The following is a 17,342-nucleotide window of genomic DNA, read 5'->3' on the forward strand; positions in this document are numbered from 1 at the left end:
AGGTGCCCCACGGAGTATGAACCCAATGTCCCTACGACACTACACGTTCTTCTGCTCTGTGAGTAATATATATAACGACACCCACTGCTTCTGGACTGGCAGGAAGTTCAGCTATAGCCTGGTCCCAGATCTGTTTGCGTGGTCATGTCTGGGAGTTGCCAAGAGAGCACAAACAAGAGAGCTGACGTTCTAGGAACTTAAACATCTTATTGACTGGGAGCCAGCCTGGATCGCAGTAGGTGTTGTGTAAGAGGGAATGTCAAGCCACAACAATCCATTGCTGTAAGAGAGAGATGAAACAGAACCCTAGACACAAAGAGTATTTATAGTCTGTTTATGTGTGGAGAGGATAGAAGAGAACAGGAGAACCCTGCTAAACCTTTGCTGGTCCCTTACTTAAGAAGCAGATCTTAATAGGAGAAATCTAAGCTAAAAGTGTGCATTGACACTCTGGAGGTCGTGAGACTCAAAAGATAATCAAGACATCTCACAGTCTTAAAGAGGCAGTTGATTTAAGAAACGGGTTCAATTATTTGGTACTGCAACGTAACACTGTCTGTCGTCTTGACAACATATTGGTATTGCAATTTCACACCATGCATGTTGTCTTGCCAACATACTGTATGTGGTAAACATTAGGCATTGACATTGGGCGTTGACAGCTGTCTGTGGCTGTAACTCAACTCACCCCTTTTCCTGGTCTTGAACCGCTGGCCTGTTAGCACTGGCTTCTGTTGCTTACCGGTATTCATAAAAGTCCTGGAGGAAGAAAACACACACACAGAATCAGGAAATGAGCAGACCATTAGCACTACAACATACAATAGTACCATTCCATCGAATGACAGAATATCTTTGTTTCTGTCAGGCCTACTGCAACAGCAGTCTGTAAACAAAACATATTTAAAGGCCTGTAACATTATTTATACGTGTTAATATGCCCAAAATATACAATGTCTGACAGTTTACTAACAGCCAACAAACCATTAGTTCATAAGCGCTTCAGTCAATCTCAGACCTTCAACACACCTTCAACATGTCACTGAGCAGCCATTTATTTTCTACAGGCTTCCACAACTAAAAGTCAGATGTTCACATGCCCAACTAGAGTCCAGAAGGCTAAAGGAACAGGTGAAAGCTCTATGCTTACCAGCTGTGAGTCCCTCTTAGCAGTGACAAGGAGTTATTTAGAGTGTCACTGAATTTCCTGTGAATGTCTCAGACTTGTCCTGCCTGTCAACCTTGTGTCCTGTGCTATATACTGTATGTTGCAGGCTCATCCCGGTCCATGTCCCTGCAGCGTAAACTAGTCTCTCCCTGATTCGCTCAATCTAATTCCCTCTGAATCCCCCCCTCGCTCTTTCTCTTAGACGCGTGTCAAATTACAACAAGGACATGTCGGACCACGGTACACACACACACACACACACACACACACACACACACACACACACACACACACAGGTTCTTTTGAGGGCACACTCCTCCTTAGGACAGACATATACAGTCAGACAGGCCAGTACTAGAGGGTCAAGTGATTAAGGAACTGTATAATCTACTTTACCACACCAAGACATGTTGTCTGGAGGGGATTCCACAGAGCACACTGTAGTAACCTTGTCCCAGACCTGGATGTGCTTAGGCCAACTTCTCTGACTGGGTGACATATCATAATTGGTACAACAGTGTCAGGGTACAGGCAAAAGCCAGGGTGGCAAGTCTGCTGAAAAAAAAATAAACAAAAAATAGAATAATAAATAAATATATTCGGCAACACATCAACAAAACATTTCTGGACAGCTACTAAACAAACATGCTAAGGATGGCAAATACAATAGCAGAGTACCCCTCCCATTTGGGTTCAACTCAAGAGTTTGCGCTCCTGCCGTCCAGGAAGCACTCCAGACTCCCATGTGTGCCACACAAACTGATCCTGATGAACAAATAAGGAGAACAATAGGAACATGCCATCTCGCTCACCATTTCGCAGTGCATTCTCTTGTACGTCAAGCAAAAATTTCAACAAAGAAATATCTAATATCATGTTAGGCATGACAAGGAATGAGCAGGGAGGACTTGTCTGAATTCTACAGATGTGTTTAGGCTGTCTGTATCTGAAATCAAATAAACGGTGTATTGGTCACGTACACAGAGTTGGAGAAGTTATCAAAAGGGGCTCCAACGATAGCTAGAAAACAATATGCAAATAATCCCAAAGTAAAAATGCACTCATCAGAACGAGCAATGTCAGAGACCGTAATATAAATACAGGACCAGTCAAAAGTCTGGACACACAGACTCATACCAGCGTTTATTTGGACTATTTTCTACAATGTAGAATAATAGTGAAGACATCTACACGATGAAATGACACAAATGGAATCATGTAGTCCTTCCCTGTGTTTCCTGTCTCTCTGTGCCAGTTCGTCTTATATGTTCAAGCGAACCAGTGTGTTTTCCCCGTGCTCCTGCTTTTCTATTCTCTTTTACTAGTCCTTCCGGTTTTGACCTTTGCCTGTTTTTCTGGACTCCATTCCCGCCTGCCTGACCATTCTGCCTGCTCTGACCTTGAGCCTGCCTGCCATTCTGTACCACCAGAACTCTGAACTGGTTTTGACCTTTGGTCATGGACAGGCAATTCTGTCTACCCCTTTTGGATTGTTAATAAACATCTTGGACTCGAACCATCTGCCTCCTGTGTCTGCATCTGGGTCTCACCTTGTGCCCTTAAAATTGTACGCCGCCCTATGGGACTCCCAATCACTGCCGGATTTGAACCAGGTATTGTAGTGTTGCCTCTTACACTGAGATGCAGTGCCTTAGACCGCTGCACCACTCGGGATCCCTGACGCGTTGCGTTGTGCGTAAGAACAGCCCTTAGCTGTGGTATATTGGCCATATACCAGACCCCCTTGGCCTTATTGCTTAAATATACAGTATACATTACAAAATCATGAGCATTAATATGGAGTTGGTCCCCCCTTTGCTGCTATAACAGCCTCCACTCTTCTGGGAAGGCTTTCCACTAGATGTTGGAACATTGGAAGCAAGTCCCCCCAGCATTCAGCCACAACTGCAATAGTGAGGTCGGGCACAGATGTTGGGCGGTTAAGTCTGGCTCGCAGTCGGCGTTCCAATTCATCCCAAAGGTGTTCGATGGAGTTGAGGTCAGGGCTTTGTGCAGGCCAGTCAAATTCTTCCACACTGATCGACAAACCATTTCTGTAAGGACCTCGCTTTCTGCACGGGGCATTGAACACCTACTCATTCAATTTAAGATGACCACAATGGAAATAAGTCCCAGACTTTATTGTGTGTTATCCTTGATGACTTTATTCATGTGCATGTGTGGCTTTTAAGTTGTGTGCTTGTTTTTTTAAATGGTCAAATTAATAAACTAAACTAAAACTGTTGAAACAGGAAAGGGCGAAAACCAGAAACTGCTGCCACAAAGTTGGAAGCACAGAATCATCTAGAATGTCATTGTGTGCTGTAACGTTAAGATGTTCCTTCACTGGAAGTAAAAGGGCCTAGCCTGAACCATGAAAAACAGCCTCAGACCATTATTCCTCCTCCACCAAACTTTACAGTTGACACTATGCATTGGGGCAGGTAGCATTCTTCTGGCATCAACCAAATCCCTATCCGTCCGTCGGACTGCCAGATGGTGAGGAGTGATTTATCAGCGTTTCCACTGCACTAAAGTCCAACGGCGGCGAGTTTTACACCACTCCAGCCGACACCTGGCATTGCGTATGGTTATTTTAGGGTTGTGTGTGGCTGCTCGGCCATGGAAACCCAATTGATAAAGCTCCCGACTAACAGTTTTTGAGCTGATCTTCCTTCCAGAGGCAGTTTGGAACTCGGTAGTGAGTGTTGCAACCGAGGACAGACAATCTTTACAGTCCTGTTCTGTTTGCTTGTGTGACCTACCGCTTCGTGGCTGAGCCATTGTTGCTCATAGACGTTTCCACTTCACAATAACAGCACTTACAGTTGACAGGTGCGGCTCAAGCAGAGCAGAAATTTGATGAACCGACTTGTTGGAAAGGTGGAATCTTATGACGGTGCCACGTTGAAAGTAACAGATCTTCAGTAAGGCCATTCTACTGCCAATGTTTGTCTATGGAGATTGCATGGCTGTGTGCTCAATTTTATACACCTGTCAGCAAAGGGTGTGGCTAAAACAGCTCATTTGAAGGAGTGTCTCCACACACACACACACACACACACACACACACACACACACACACACACACACACACACACACACACACACACACACGATCATTAAATGTTTTAGAACACCTACTCATTCAATTGTTTTTGTTAATTGTTTTACTATTTTCTACTTTGTAGAATACATTTTGAAGACATCAAAACTAAGACAACACATATGGAATCATGTAGTAACCAAAAATATCTATATTTTATATTGGAGATTCTTCAAATAGCCACCCTTTGCCTTGATGACAGCTTTGCACACTCTTACTATTCTATAAACCAGCTTCACCTGGAATGCTTTTCCAACAGTCGTTGAAGAAGTTCCCACATATGCTGAGCACTTGCTGGCTGCTTTTCCATCACTCTGCAGTTAGACTCATCCCAAACCATCAAAATTGGGATGAGGTTGGAGGATTGTGGCGGCCAGGTCATCTGATGCAGCACTCCATCACTCTGCTTCTTGGTCAAATAGCCCTTACACAGCCTGTAGATGTGTTTTGAGTCATTGTCCTGTTGAAAAACAAAATCATAGTTCCACTAAGCCAAAACTAGATGAGATGGCGTATCGCTGAAAAATGCTGTGGTAGTTTAGTGTGCCTTGAATTGTAAATAAAATCACGGAGAGTGTCAACAGCAACGCCCCCTACACTATAACACCTCCTTGCTTTATGGTGGGAAATAAATGTGCAGAGATCATCCGTTTACCCACACCGCATCTCACAAGGACACAGCGCTTGGAACCAAAACTCTCCAATTTAGACTTCAGCCGAAAGGACACATTTCCACTGGTCTAATATCCATTGCTCGTGTTTCCTGGCCCAAGCAAGTCTTCTTGTTATTGGTGTCCTTTAGCAGTGGTTTCTTTGCAGTAATTCGATCATGAAGACCTGAGTCTCCTCTGAACAGTTGATATTGAGATGTGTCTTACTTGGGACGCAATTTCTGAGGATGGTAATTCTAATGAACTTATCCTCTGCAGCAGAGGTAACTCTGGGTCTTCCATTCCTGTGGCAGACCTCATGAGAGCCAGTTTCATCATATTGCTTGATGGTTGTCACGACTGCACTTGAAGAAACTTTCAAAGTCCTTGAAATGTTCTGCATTGACTGACCTGACCTTCATGTCTTAAAGTAATGATGGCCTGTCATTCCTCTTTGCTTATTTGAGCTCTTTACTTAAAATTGACTTGGTCTTTTACCAAATAGGGCTTCCTTCTGCATACTTTTGACCGGTACTGAGAATATATAAACTCAGCAAAAAAATGAACATCCTCTCACTGTCAACTGCGTTTATTTTCAGCAAAAGTAAAGTGTAAATATTTGTATGAACATAAGATTCAACGACTGAGACAAACTGAACACGTTCCACAGACATGTGACTAACAGAAATGGAATAATGTGTCCCTGAACAAAGGGGGTGGGTCAAAATCTAAAATCTGTCAGTATCTGGTGTTGCCACCAACTGTATTAAGTACTGCAGTGCATCTCCTCCTCATGGACTGTACCAGATTAGCCAGTTCTTGCTGTGAGATGTTACCCCTATCTTCCACCAAGGCTCCTGCAAGTTCCCGGACATTTCTGGGGGGAATGGCCCAAACCCTCACCCTCCGATCCAACAGGTCCCAGACGTGCTCAATGGGATTGAGATCCGGGCTCGTCGCTGGCCATGGCAGAACACTGACATTCTTGCAGGAAATGGCACGCAGAACGAGCAGTATGTCTGGTGGCATTGTCATGCTGGAGGGTCATTTCAGGATGAGCCTGCAGGAACGGCACCACATGAGAGAGGATGTCTTCTCTATAACGCACAGCGTTGAGATGGCCTGCAATGACAACAAGTTCAGTCCAATGATGCTGTGACACACCGCCCCAGACCATGACGGACCCTCCACCTCGATCCCTCTCCAGAGTACGGGCCTCGGTGTAACGCTCATTCCTCCGACGCTAAAACGCAAATCCGACCATCACCCCTGGTGAGACAAAGCCTTGACTCGTCAGTGAAGAGCACTTTTTGCCTGTCTGGTCCAGCGACGTTGGGTTTGTGCCCATTGGCGACGGTGGGTTTGTGCCCATTGGCGGCGGTGTTGCCAGTGAGGACATGCCTTACAACAGGCCTACAAGCCCTCAGTCCAGCCTCTCAGCCTATTGTGGACAGTCGGAGCACTGGTGGAGGGAGTGTGCGTTCCTGGTGTAACTCGGGCAGTTATTGCCATCGTGTACTTGTCCTGCAGGTGTGATGTTCGGATGTACCGATCTTGTGCAGGTGTTGTTACACGTGGTCTGCCACTGTGAGGACGATCAGCTGTCCGTCCTGTCTCCTTGTAGCGCTGTCTTAGGCATCTCACAGTACAGACATGGCAATTTATTGCCCTGGACAAATCTGCAGTCATCATGCCTCCTTGCAGCATGCCTAAGGCACGTTCATGCAGATGAGCAGGGATCTTGGACATCTTTCTTTTGGTGTTTTTCACAGTCAGTAGAAAGTCCTCTTTGGTGTCCTAAGTTTTCACAACTGTGACCTTAATTGCCTACCGTCTGTTAGTGTCTTAACGACCGTTCCACAGGTGCATGTTCATTAATTGTTTATGGTTCTTTTAACAAGCTTGGGAAACAGTGTTTAAACCCTCTACAATGAAGATCTGTGAAGTTATTTGGATTTTTACGAATTATCTTTGAAAGACATGGTCGTTTCTTTTTTTGCTGAGTATGTATATATATTTAAAAAAATATATGGTGTGTGGACAGCATGTGAATAGAAAAGGTGTACAGCAGTAGTTATATAGGATGAGCCGTGACTAGAAAACAGTATATAAAGTGGGTAAAACAGTATGTAAACATTCAAGTGACTATGTACAGTGCATTCGGAAAATATTCAGACCCCTTGACTTTTTCCACATTTTGTTATGATACAGTCTTATTCTAAAGTGAATGAAAGTCTCCCCCCCTTCAATCTACACACAATGCACCATAACGACAAACCAAAAACAGTTTTTAGATATGTCAATTTTAAAAAAGGATAAAAATCACAGGGAAAGATCTAATTTACAAAATTATTCAGACCCTTTACTCAGTACTTTGTTGAAGCGCCTTTGCCAGCGATTTCAGCCTCGAGTCTTCTTGGGTATTACTCTATAACATTTACATTTAACATTAACATTCTATAAGCTTGGCAAACCTATATTTAGGGAGTTGCTCCCATTCCTTTCTGCAGATCCTCTCAAGCACTGTCAGGTTGGACGGGGAGCGTCGCTGCACAGCTATTTTCAGGTCTCTTTTGATCTGGTTCAGGTCCGGGCTCTGTCTGGGCCCATCAAGGACATGTCCCGAAGACACTCCTGTGTTGTCTTGCCTGTGTGCTTAGGGTCAATGCCCTGTTGGAAGGTGAACCTCTGCCCCAGTCTGAGGTCCTGAGTGCTCTGGAGCAGGTTTTCATCAAGGATCTCTGTACCGTTCATCTTTCCCTCGATCCTGACTTGTCTCCCAGTCCCTGCAGCTGAAAAACATCCCCACAGCATGATGCTGCCTCCATCATGCTCCCCATAGGGATGGTGCCAGGTTTCCTCCAGACGTGACGCTTAAAATGCAGGCCAAAAAGTTACATCTTCTTTATAAGCATGCTGAAAGTGTGTTAATTTGTTTACAGAGAATTAGCATTGGTTCAATTGAGATTTGAATGGAGCGGCAGGTTTTTTGTTCCTGCGAGTGTGGATCGGTGTTTAGCGGAGCGGTTGGAAAGATCTTGGTACAGCCCGACAGGATGTTCTCAATGCATGCGTAGACGTTTGTGAGGGTCTTCGTGGACAAGCTGAATTTCTTCAGCCTCCTGAGGTTGAAGAGGCCATCTCGACCACACTGTCTGTGTGAAGGGACCATTTGAGGACTCTGCCACTGGCACCACCAGTCATAGTGAAATGTAATTTACTCAGTAGCCTCCGGTTAGAAAAGATGTCATCAAAACCTAACTCAGTGATAAAATGGTTGTCATTTATATAACGAATTAGAAAATATTTCCAAAAGACAAACCACATTTAGCATATCTTATTTTACATTTGTAGGCGGCTAAAATGGAACCTCGCATCCCCCACAAAAACCCATCAAGCACCTGTCATCAACACCATTACTGCCACTTATGCAGCATTGGAATAGTCTGACAACTGATTATTCAAAAGCATTATCACTGATATGAATGATGCTCTCACAACATCTGGAATCCTTCTTTACAACAATGAGACAAATAAGCCTTAAGACATAAAGGCTCACATATGCTTATTACAAGTAATAATGCATTATACCTGCAGGTATTATAAACACTAAGACATTATAAAGGCTCATATTGTCACGGCCTGGCCTTAGTATTCTGTGTTTTCTTTATTATGTTGGTTAGGCCAGGGTGTGACATGGGTGATTTATGTGTCTTGTTTTGTCTAGGGGTTTTGTAGTCTGTGGGGTTGTGTTCAGTTGAGTGTTCTAGGTAAGTCTATGGTTGCCTGGAGTGGTTCTCAATCAGAGGCAGGTGTTTATCGTCGTCTCTGATTGGGAACCATATTTAGGCAGCCATATTCTTTAGGTATCTTGTCGGTGGTTGTTCCTGTCTCTGTGTTTTGCACCAGTTAGGACTGTTTCGGTTTTTACACATTTTCTTATTTTGTATAGTGTTCACGTTTTCATCTTTCATTAAAGATATTTATAAATAATCACGCTGCATTTTGGTCCTCCTCTCCTTCCCAGGAAGAAAACCGTTACACATATATGCTTATTACAATCTATAAAGCATTATAGATGCAAGTGTTACCAACAAATCACATTTGATGGTTAGGGGTTACTTAAGGTTAGAGTGAGCCTCTTGTCTCCCTACAGCTCTGCACAATGTTTATTCTGTAAAAAGACCTCTAGAGAGCACCAGACAATACCCACGGCTTCAGTCTTTTTACCCCAGTGAGAGCACAGAGAGCTGGGCTAAGGACGGGTAGTCTGCCTTGGGGGATGGTGGAAGTGGTCCCACAGCAATTATCAGTGTGGAAGATGTAAACAGGACTTACCTGATGTAAACCTCCACACAGTTGTGTCACCTCAGATGTAACATTGTGAAAAGGAGAAGAAAATCTGACATTTTCTGTGATGAGGAATTCAATCTGAATAATGTCCCTTTTCAATACCAGGTTGTCTGTGAAAAGGCCTATTACTCTGTTTTATTCACAAGAAATGCGAGGGGGGATAAAAATCAACCCTCCTTTCACAATATTACTCCTCTGTTCATTTAGGCACCTAGAGCCAAATCTCAGGGTAACAGTCTGTCACGAGAGACTCCTCTGTTAGTGGACCTCTACTCTACTTCATTGACTCCATGACAGAGGACCAATTTGATGTGGATGGCTGCGCTAGTAACGTCGCTGACCAGTTTCATAACCACACGTAGATATGGTCAGTCACAACTAAGGTTGCAAAGGATAGGATATTTTCCAGTAAATTTTCCATGGGACGTTAAGCCCTGGAATTAGGGAAATTAAAAAAATAACAAGTTAGCTTATAACAGTGAACCTTTTTTGTGGGATAAACATGAGGAAATTATAGGTCCTGCGGCATATTTTGGTTAAACTATCCGCAATTTCATGCACAGTGCATTCTTCCATCACATGCACCGTGCATTCTTCCATCACATGCACAGTGCATTCTTCCATCACATGTACAGTGCATTCTTCCATCACATGTACAGACATATCAGTGTCATGAGATCACCACACTCAAGCTGAATGCTATTGGCAAGACTAGCTGCTCTTCCTCCCGGGCCAAGGACTGCCCGCTTCCATGATCTACAATCACGGTTGACAACTCCATTGTGTCCTATCCCAGAGCGCTAAGAACTAGTAAATCCTGGACAACACCCTGTCGTTTAAAACATCAAATTGGCCATTTCTGCTCGTTAGGTTTTGCTACAACATCCGCATTTTAGCTATTGAGCCTGCTCACACAGGAAGTTAATGCAGGTCCTTCCAGGCACTTGTCATCTCCCGTCTGGATTATCTGCAAAAGCTGTTGGCTGGGCTCCTGCCTGTGCCATTAAACCCCTACAACTCATCCAGAACGAATGCAGCCGTCTGGTGTTCATCCTTCCCAAGTTCTCTCATACCCCGCTCCTCCGCTTCTCACTGGCTTCAGTTGAAGCTGACAAAAGACCATGGTTTGCCTAGGAGCTGTGAGGGGAAAAGTGATGACCTCAGTACCTCCAGGCTCTGATCAGCCCTACACCCAAACAAGGGCACTGCGTTCATCCACCTCTGGCCAGCTCATGCCTCCTCCACTGGGATCAGACAGTTCCCGATAGCAGCCCAGTCAAAACTGGTCCTCCTGGCTCCCCATCAGACACACTTACGACGCAGGACAGCTCAATCACCACCTTCCTGGAACACAGACACCTTTATCTAGGATAGGATAAAGTAATCCTTCTCCTCCTGGAGATTTAGATGCACTATTGTAAAGTGGCTGTTCCACTGGAATGTCATAAGGTGAATGCACCAATTTGTAAGTCGCTCTGGATAAGAGCGTCTGCTAAATGACTTAAATGTAAAATGTAAAAATGTACAGCTGATTCTCAAGATCTTGCACACTAATGAGATGCTATTGAAGAGATTTACTACACTTTTTCTCCCAAGGACTACATGCAACCAGACATGTTTTGATTACAATACTGCTGGAATATAATTTTATATGACACAATTTTTATTAACTAGTAAATAGTATCCTACAGCAACGTGTGTTTAAAATAATTTCTAATTCAACCATTTCTGCTCGTTAGTTTTTGCTACCATGTGGATTTTAGCTTGATTGAGCCTGCTCACTGAGGAGTGTTAATGCACCCGTTTTCATACACGTTTCATTTTAAAATATTTATCTTACAAAAGGAGTTGAGTACATATGCAAATACTTTGCCAAATCATACATGAAGAATGCAAAGATGCAGAATCATCTTGCCAAGTGCATAAAGTTCCCTCAGCGCTCACAACAAGCAAACTGACAAAAGTCCCTCTATTTCCAGTCGAGGGGAAAAGTGATGAATCAGACACCTTATCGATAGCAACAGCTCATGGTCCTCCTGGAATCAGACACCTTATCGATAGCAACAGCTCATGGTCCTCCTGGAATCAGACACCTTATCGATAGCAACAGCTCATGGTCCTCCTGGAATCAGACACCTTATCGATAGCAACAGCTCATGGTCCTCCTGGAATCAGACACCTTATCGATAGCAACAGCTCATGGTCCTCCTGGAATTACAAGTTGTTTTTTTTACTCAATGGAGGAACATAGAGAAATGCTGATGAATGTCTTGCTTGAGCTGTGTATGCAACTGGTTCACCTCTGATGCTCACAGGCAATGTGTATTGGAAGAGATTTCTGAATGTTTTTCCTCCCAGCATACACACACCTCCAACCAGACATGTTTTATCTACTCATTTGCTGGATGCAGAGTTCAACAGAGTTCAAGTGAAGGTCAAGCAAATCAGAGAAAGCAGACTGTGTTGCAATCATCTCTGATGGGTGGTCGAATGTTCGTGGGCAAGAAATAATTAACTACATCATCTCAACCAGTATTCTACAAGAGCACATACACAAGGGACAACAGACACATTGTTCTCCACATTGCAGATGAGCTAAAGGCAGTCATCAATGACCTTGGACCATAGAAGGTATTTGCACTGGTGACAGACACTGCTGCGAACATGAACGCCCATTGGCTGTGCTGCTCATGCATTGAATCTGCTCATCAAGGACATCATGATACTGAAAAGAATGGAAACGCTCTACAAGAGAGCCAAGGAAATGGTTAGTTGTATGTGAAGAGTCACAAGATAGTAGCTACTAACAATCTACCTCACCACGCAAAGTGAGAAGAATAAGAGCACCACATTGAACTGCCCCAAAAACACCATTTATGGTATTGTCACATGTTTGACAGTCTCCTGGAAGGAAGGATTTCTCTCACAGTGAAATGCCATATCACAGTCCGGGATTTGGACAGCCCCATCAAGAGGATGATGTATTTTGGGGGAGAGTGGTAAGCGGATTGAGGGAGACAATGCCATCCTGATTGATGTTCAGACTCTGCTTGCCGATGTAAAAGAAGAAATCTGTACTGCCCACTTCACTGTTGTTAAGCAGAGAAATTCTGAAATACATCAAAAGAGTTGAAGCAGTTCTGTGAAGGAGGGGGCTGCAGCGGCAATGTTGAACCCCAAATGCTGGTCAAGGGCATCCTGTTGGTGCAATAACAAGGCCTTTGGTGTCATTACATGACTGTCTCACCACCTTGGCCTGTTGAGGGCAGTTTGTGGCAGTGGGCATGTACACTTCCAACAAGGGGTTTGGGATGGAGATGCAATTGGCAGTCGTGCAACCTATCTCATCAGCCACCTCGTGGATGGGAATTTGTGAATCTGCTCTGTCCCCTGTTGCCTCCATCAGTCCAAATCACCAAAATCAGTTGCCTCAGAGCGCAACTGGTCCTTGTTTGGGAACACACAAACACTGACCAATACAAGGGTTGAACAATTGATGTGGGCAAATTTGAGGCTTTTGAGCCTGACCACACTGCCAGGTTTGACCATCCTCAAGGTTGTTTCGTGACAGTGAAGATGAGGCCTACCACTCTTGTCTCATCAGCAAATTTACTGATGGTGTTGGAGTCGTGCCTGTCCATGCAGTCATGAGTGAACAGGGAGTACAGGAGGGCACTGAGCACACACCCCTGAGCACCCGTGTTGAGGATCAGCGTGGCAGATGTGTTGTTACCTACCCTTACCACCTGGCAGCAGTCCAGGGAGATGTTTAGTCCCAGGGTCCTTAGCTTATGGATGAGCTTTGGGGACACTATGATGTTGAGCACTGAGCTGTAGTAAATGAATAACATTCTCACATAGGTGTTCCTTTTGTCAGGTGGGAAAGGGCAGTGTGGAGTGCAACATCTGTGGATCTGTTAGGGTGGTATGCAAATTGGAGTGGGTCTAGGGTTTCTGGGATAATGTTGTTGATGTGAGCCATGACCAGCCTTTGTGTTCTTGGGCACAGGGACTATGGTGGTCTACTTAAAACATGTTGGTATTACAGACTCGGACAGGTTGTACACACAGGCTTTGTAGGCCTGTCCAACTGACATTCAATGCCCAAAATACAATTCCTGGAAACAGGCAACAGTCGCCAGAGAATGCTGACAGGGAGACTCAACAGCCTCTGTGGAGCTCAATGTTTCTGATAAGAACTACAGAAAGTGTGTGCTGATATGAGAGGATGACAGGGAAACGTGACTACAGTATAAACAGACTGGTCTCATAGATTAGACATGACATAGTAAACATATGTTACATTTGGTACGGTTAAATAAGACAGATGGTTAAAACAAAAGTCGAGTGGTTGGTCGTCTTGCAACTCAAAGGTTGTGAGTTTGAATATCGTCAGGGACAACCTTAGCAATTTTAAACTACTTACTACATTTGAGCTACTTAGCATGTTAGCTAACCCTAATCTTAACCCTTTAACCTAACTCCTAAATTTAACCCTAACATGAACCCAAACCACTAACCCCTTGCCTAGCTAACGTTAACCACCAAGTTAGAATTCATATCATATTGTACGTTTTGTACATTTGTAACATAGTGTAACGACCCTGGGTTTATAAGCGCGGAAATCGACTCTGCCGTTTGAGCGTGCTTTTACCGCACAGTTGATAGTGCCCCGGACCTCGGGCTCGAGGGTTCGAGACCTGCTCCCTGCTGTTTGATTACACTGGTGTCAGAAGTGGGATAAAACCCAGGGTCGTGACAATATCATACGAAATGGGGTGTCTCGGATTTATGTACAGAATAATACGAAATGCTCTGAGATGAGGTTGGTATAAAATAATGCACCTCAATAAATGAGTGCCCTATCATATTGAAGGTTGCCATTTTGTCATGTTTGTTCTGGAGGTACTAGCTAGACTCCGTAACAATAACCACATAAAATCTGATTTTAATCCTAGCCTGAACCTTAACCTCACCGCTAACCATAAAATAAGACCAAAAACCTTATTTTTGTTTCATGAAATTTTACAATAGACACTATTTGGACTTTGCAGCTAAGGGGAAATAGCTCAGTTCTTCCTCAAGGACAAGCCTCATGATTCAGACTTGATTTTTCCTTACGGTTAAATAGAGTGTCAAAACCGTAAATGAATTATAATCCACATAATAATTCAAATTTCCTGTTGCTGCTGTAGCAAACTGTCGACTATAGCTATTTAGCCGCAGAGCGGTTACCTCGATCGTTATTATTGGATCACTGATAATCTGTACACGTGACAGATTATTTTATTAGGCAAGTCAGTTAAAAACAAATTATTATTTACAATAACGGCCAAACCCTAAACCGGAAGATGCTGGGCTAAAGTGTGCGTCGCCTTGTGGGAGTCCCAATCACGGCCGGATGTGATAAAGCCTGGAATCAAACCAGGGTCTCTAGTGACGCCTCTAGCTCTGAGATGCAGTGCTTTAGACAGCTGTGCCATTCGGGAGCCCCGAGGCTATCCAATTCCAAATATACCCGAATACCAGTCTCGTTCTCCAATATGCTATTAGGTCTTTGGAGGACGTGGGCACTATCATGTCACAAATAATGTTTATAAAGCTTCTTTAAAATGATACATAATAGGTAGTAGCTACATCGTACAGTAAGTAGCCCATGCCCGTAGTCATTTCCAAAACCGCCCAATCCCTGCGCGCACCTGTAGCGCACCTCATGGTCGGCAGAACCAGTTTGATATTTGTCGAATAAAACAACTTCTGTAAAGAAGTACTTACGACGAACAACAAACAGTTTAGGAGAGTGTAAGGCATGATTTCAATTCCGTTACATGACTAAACTTGTCACAAAATCTCGCCATACTAATCAAGTTTAACAGTTAAACCTGAAATAGTATTACATTTCACGATGTGAAATACTTGAGGGACTTACCCTGCAGTGGTTGACTCTACAACAAGTTGAGATGACCGAAGAGAAGAAAGAATAGTTACTTATCGCAGCGTCGGACTGACCACTTGAAATACAGTCGGGATAAACCAAAGACGTCAGCATAGTGGAATCCAGGCAAAATTAAATATACCAAACGATTACATTAACATACGGCGATCTTTGTACTTCAGATAGATTTATTACAAACAATTTGATTATAAAGAATAATAATAATATATGTTCGATATACATGCATGACATTAACGTTATGGACATTCTGTCACCGCTTTCTTCACGTCGTGGTGTAGTCCAAGGATGGTTTATTCCTTTTAGAAATTTGGTGAAGTAAATCATCTTTTACTGTCATGTCAAATGGAGTGACGAGTTTGGGATAAATACATATCCACAGTAATATATTGTTTGTCAACACTTGTGAACTCAGAGAATATTAATTACATGTTAACAACAAAGAGAATGGCTGCTCCCAAGAAAGGTGATCTTTCAGCACACGAGCGGGAAATATTTAAGGTTATTGCTGCAGGTAAATTGCTTGTAGATTTTTTTTGCCTGATTTTGTAAACACGCTTTTCTTTTATTTTCATTTTTTTCAGTGCATTTTGTCGCAATATTGTCTTGCGTTGTGACACCAATATGATTAAAGCAATTATCCACAGGCATTTTTGCTTCTTTCATTTTCAGTAGGCTACATTTTTGTTGTTGTCATGTATACTCCCTCATCCGGCCTCTAGGTCATCAGGCTGCTGATTATCCCGCACACCTGTCACCATCGTCAAGCGCACCAGCACCTCATGACACTCACCTGGACTCCATCACCTCCTTGATTATCTTCCCTACATCTGTCACTCCCCTTGGTTCTTTCCTCAGGTGTTCTGGACTCTGTTTTCATGTCGGTGAGATGGTTGTGGGTCGTGTTGATTCTGTTGTTAATTAAAACACTCCCTGTACCTGCTTCCCGACTCTCAGCACACTCGTTACAGCTGTAACAATTGTATAGTAATAATTTCATTAGCCTAGGCTACTTCCCATAGTTGTCGCAATAACATTATGACAAATTAAATATATTTTTATACCAAACTGCTGGAGTGCAGCTGTTTTCACAATCGCAGTTTCTTGCCAAATTGTATACCTATGGGGTGAGAATGAGAGATTGCACAGATCATTTATTAGAGAATGTATGAGATTGAGGTATTGCAAGTTTCAATCCATATCTAAAATCTCTCTTAGGTGATGTGCAATATGTTGTAGAGCTGCTGGGCTCCAATGATGTCAGTCAACTGTCTGATGAGGTATGGATGGGGCTAGGGAGTCTTGTGGAAAACTGACAAGGTTACCTGTGGCGTTTGTCATTTGTCAATGTTAAAATAAGATTTGTCATTCATTTCCACAAGATATCCTTGTCCCAGATCCATATACTAGCCATAAATACCCCTGAGATGTGTAGAATATTATAAACCATAACTGTAATTTAAAAGTGAATTTCACTAAAATCCTCTACACATACATGCTAATGGTTAGTGCCACAAACAGAGTGATGTAATTGGGATGATGTAGCCATAGAGGCATGTATAACGTGGGTGTAGGCCTGCAGCATGTGTTTTCCATTGTTATGTAGACCTATGGCGAAGACTCTTGAGGGCAGGATGCAGTACTCCAGGACATTCCACAATAGCATCATGCTGCCACTAGATGTAACCCACAGACGACTTCAGACCACGTCTGTGTGTGTTGTGTTGTGTCCAGTCTGTCAGAATCAGATGGGGCAGCAGAGATGACAGTATATACTTTGGTGTCGCTGCCCGCTTTAGATCTGTCTGAAGAGATCTATCTGTCTGGACGTGAACGCAGGACACAGAGAGAGGTAACACTCTCAGACCTCTGCTATATAAGCCTGCTGGCTACAGTCATGTTTGAAGTTTTATTAGTTGTATGTACAGGGTACACATGGTATACATCGTCCAATGAAATGTTTACTTAGTCATGTTACGCTCAGGGCAGTGCACCAATGTACAAGAATAGTCTGATCTGTTTTGACTGTCTAACCAACTGCATACACCTGGTGGCTGTCATTAATCAGTTAGATGAGAGAACCTAGTTATTAGCTGTGACGGCTTCGCTCTC

The 17,342-nt window shown here is 43.4% G+C and overlaps 1 protein-coding gene and 1 long non-coding RNA gene across 6 annotated transcripts in view; one reads left to right on the forward strand and one right to left on the reverse strand.

Moving 5' to 3' along the window:
- The window catches only part of LOC118398014 (eIF5-mimic protein 1), a 22,811-nt gene extending 6,679 nt beyond the window's left edge, over nt 1-16,132 (reverse strand). For 2 of the 5 annotated variants that reach the window (XM_052470106.1, XM_052470105.1), the window contains exons 1-2: nt 4,514-4,599; nt 689-759 (exon numbers count right to left, since the gene is read on the reverse strand). In XM_052470106.1, the coding sequence (XP_052326066.1) occupies nt 689-759; nt 4,514-4,584 (142 nt within the window). In that variant the 5' untranslated portion in view covers nt 4,585-4,599. Of the gene's footprint in view, nt 1-688; nt 760-1,150; nt 1,315-4,513; nt 4,600-15,206; nt 15,343-16,023 lie in introns of those variants that run through there. The other 3 variants (XM_052470107.1, XM_035792950.2, XM_035792951.2) reach the window with 3 other exon arrangements.
- On the forward strand, nt 15,499-16,173 carry LOC127909325 (uncharacterized). The gene is made up of 2 exons (XR_008070782.1): nt 15,499-15,744; nt 15,953-16,173. It is a non-coding gene; the product is annotated as an uncharacterized LOC127909325 (long non-coding RNA).
- The last annotated feature ends 1,169 nt before the right edge of the window (nt 16,174-17,342 follow it).

This window comes from Oncorhynchus keta, chromosome 19 (genome assembly GCF_023373465.1).
Source record: "Oncorhynchus keta strain PuntledgeMale-10-30-2019 chromosome 19, Oket_V2, whole genome shotgun sequence".
NCBI classification, from domain to species: domain Eukaryota; kingdom Metazoa; phylum Chordata; class Actinopteri; order Salmoniformes; family Salmonidae; genus Oncorhynchus; species Oncorhynchus keta.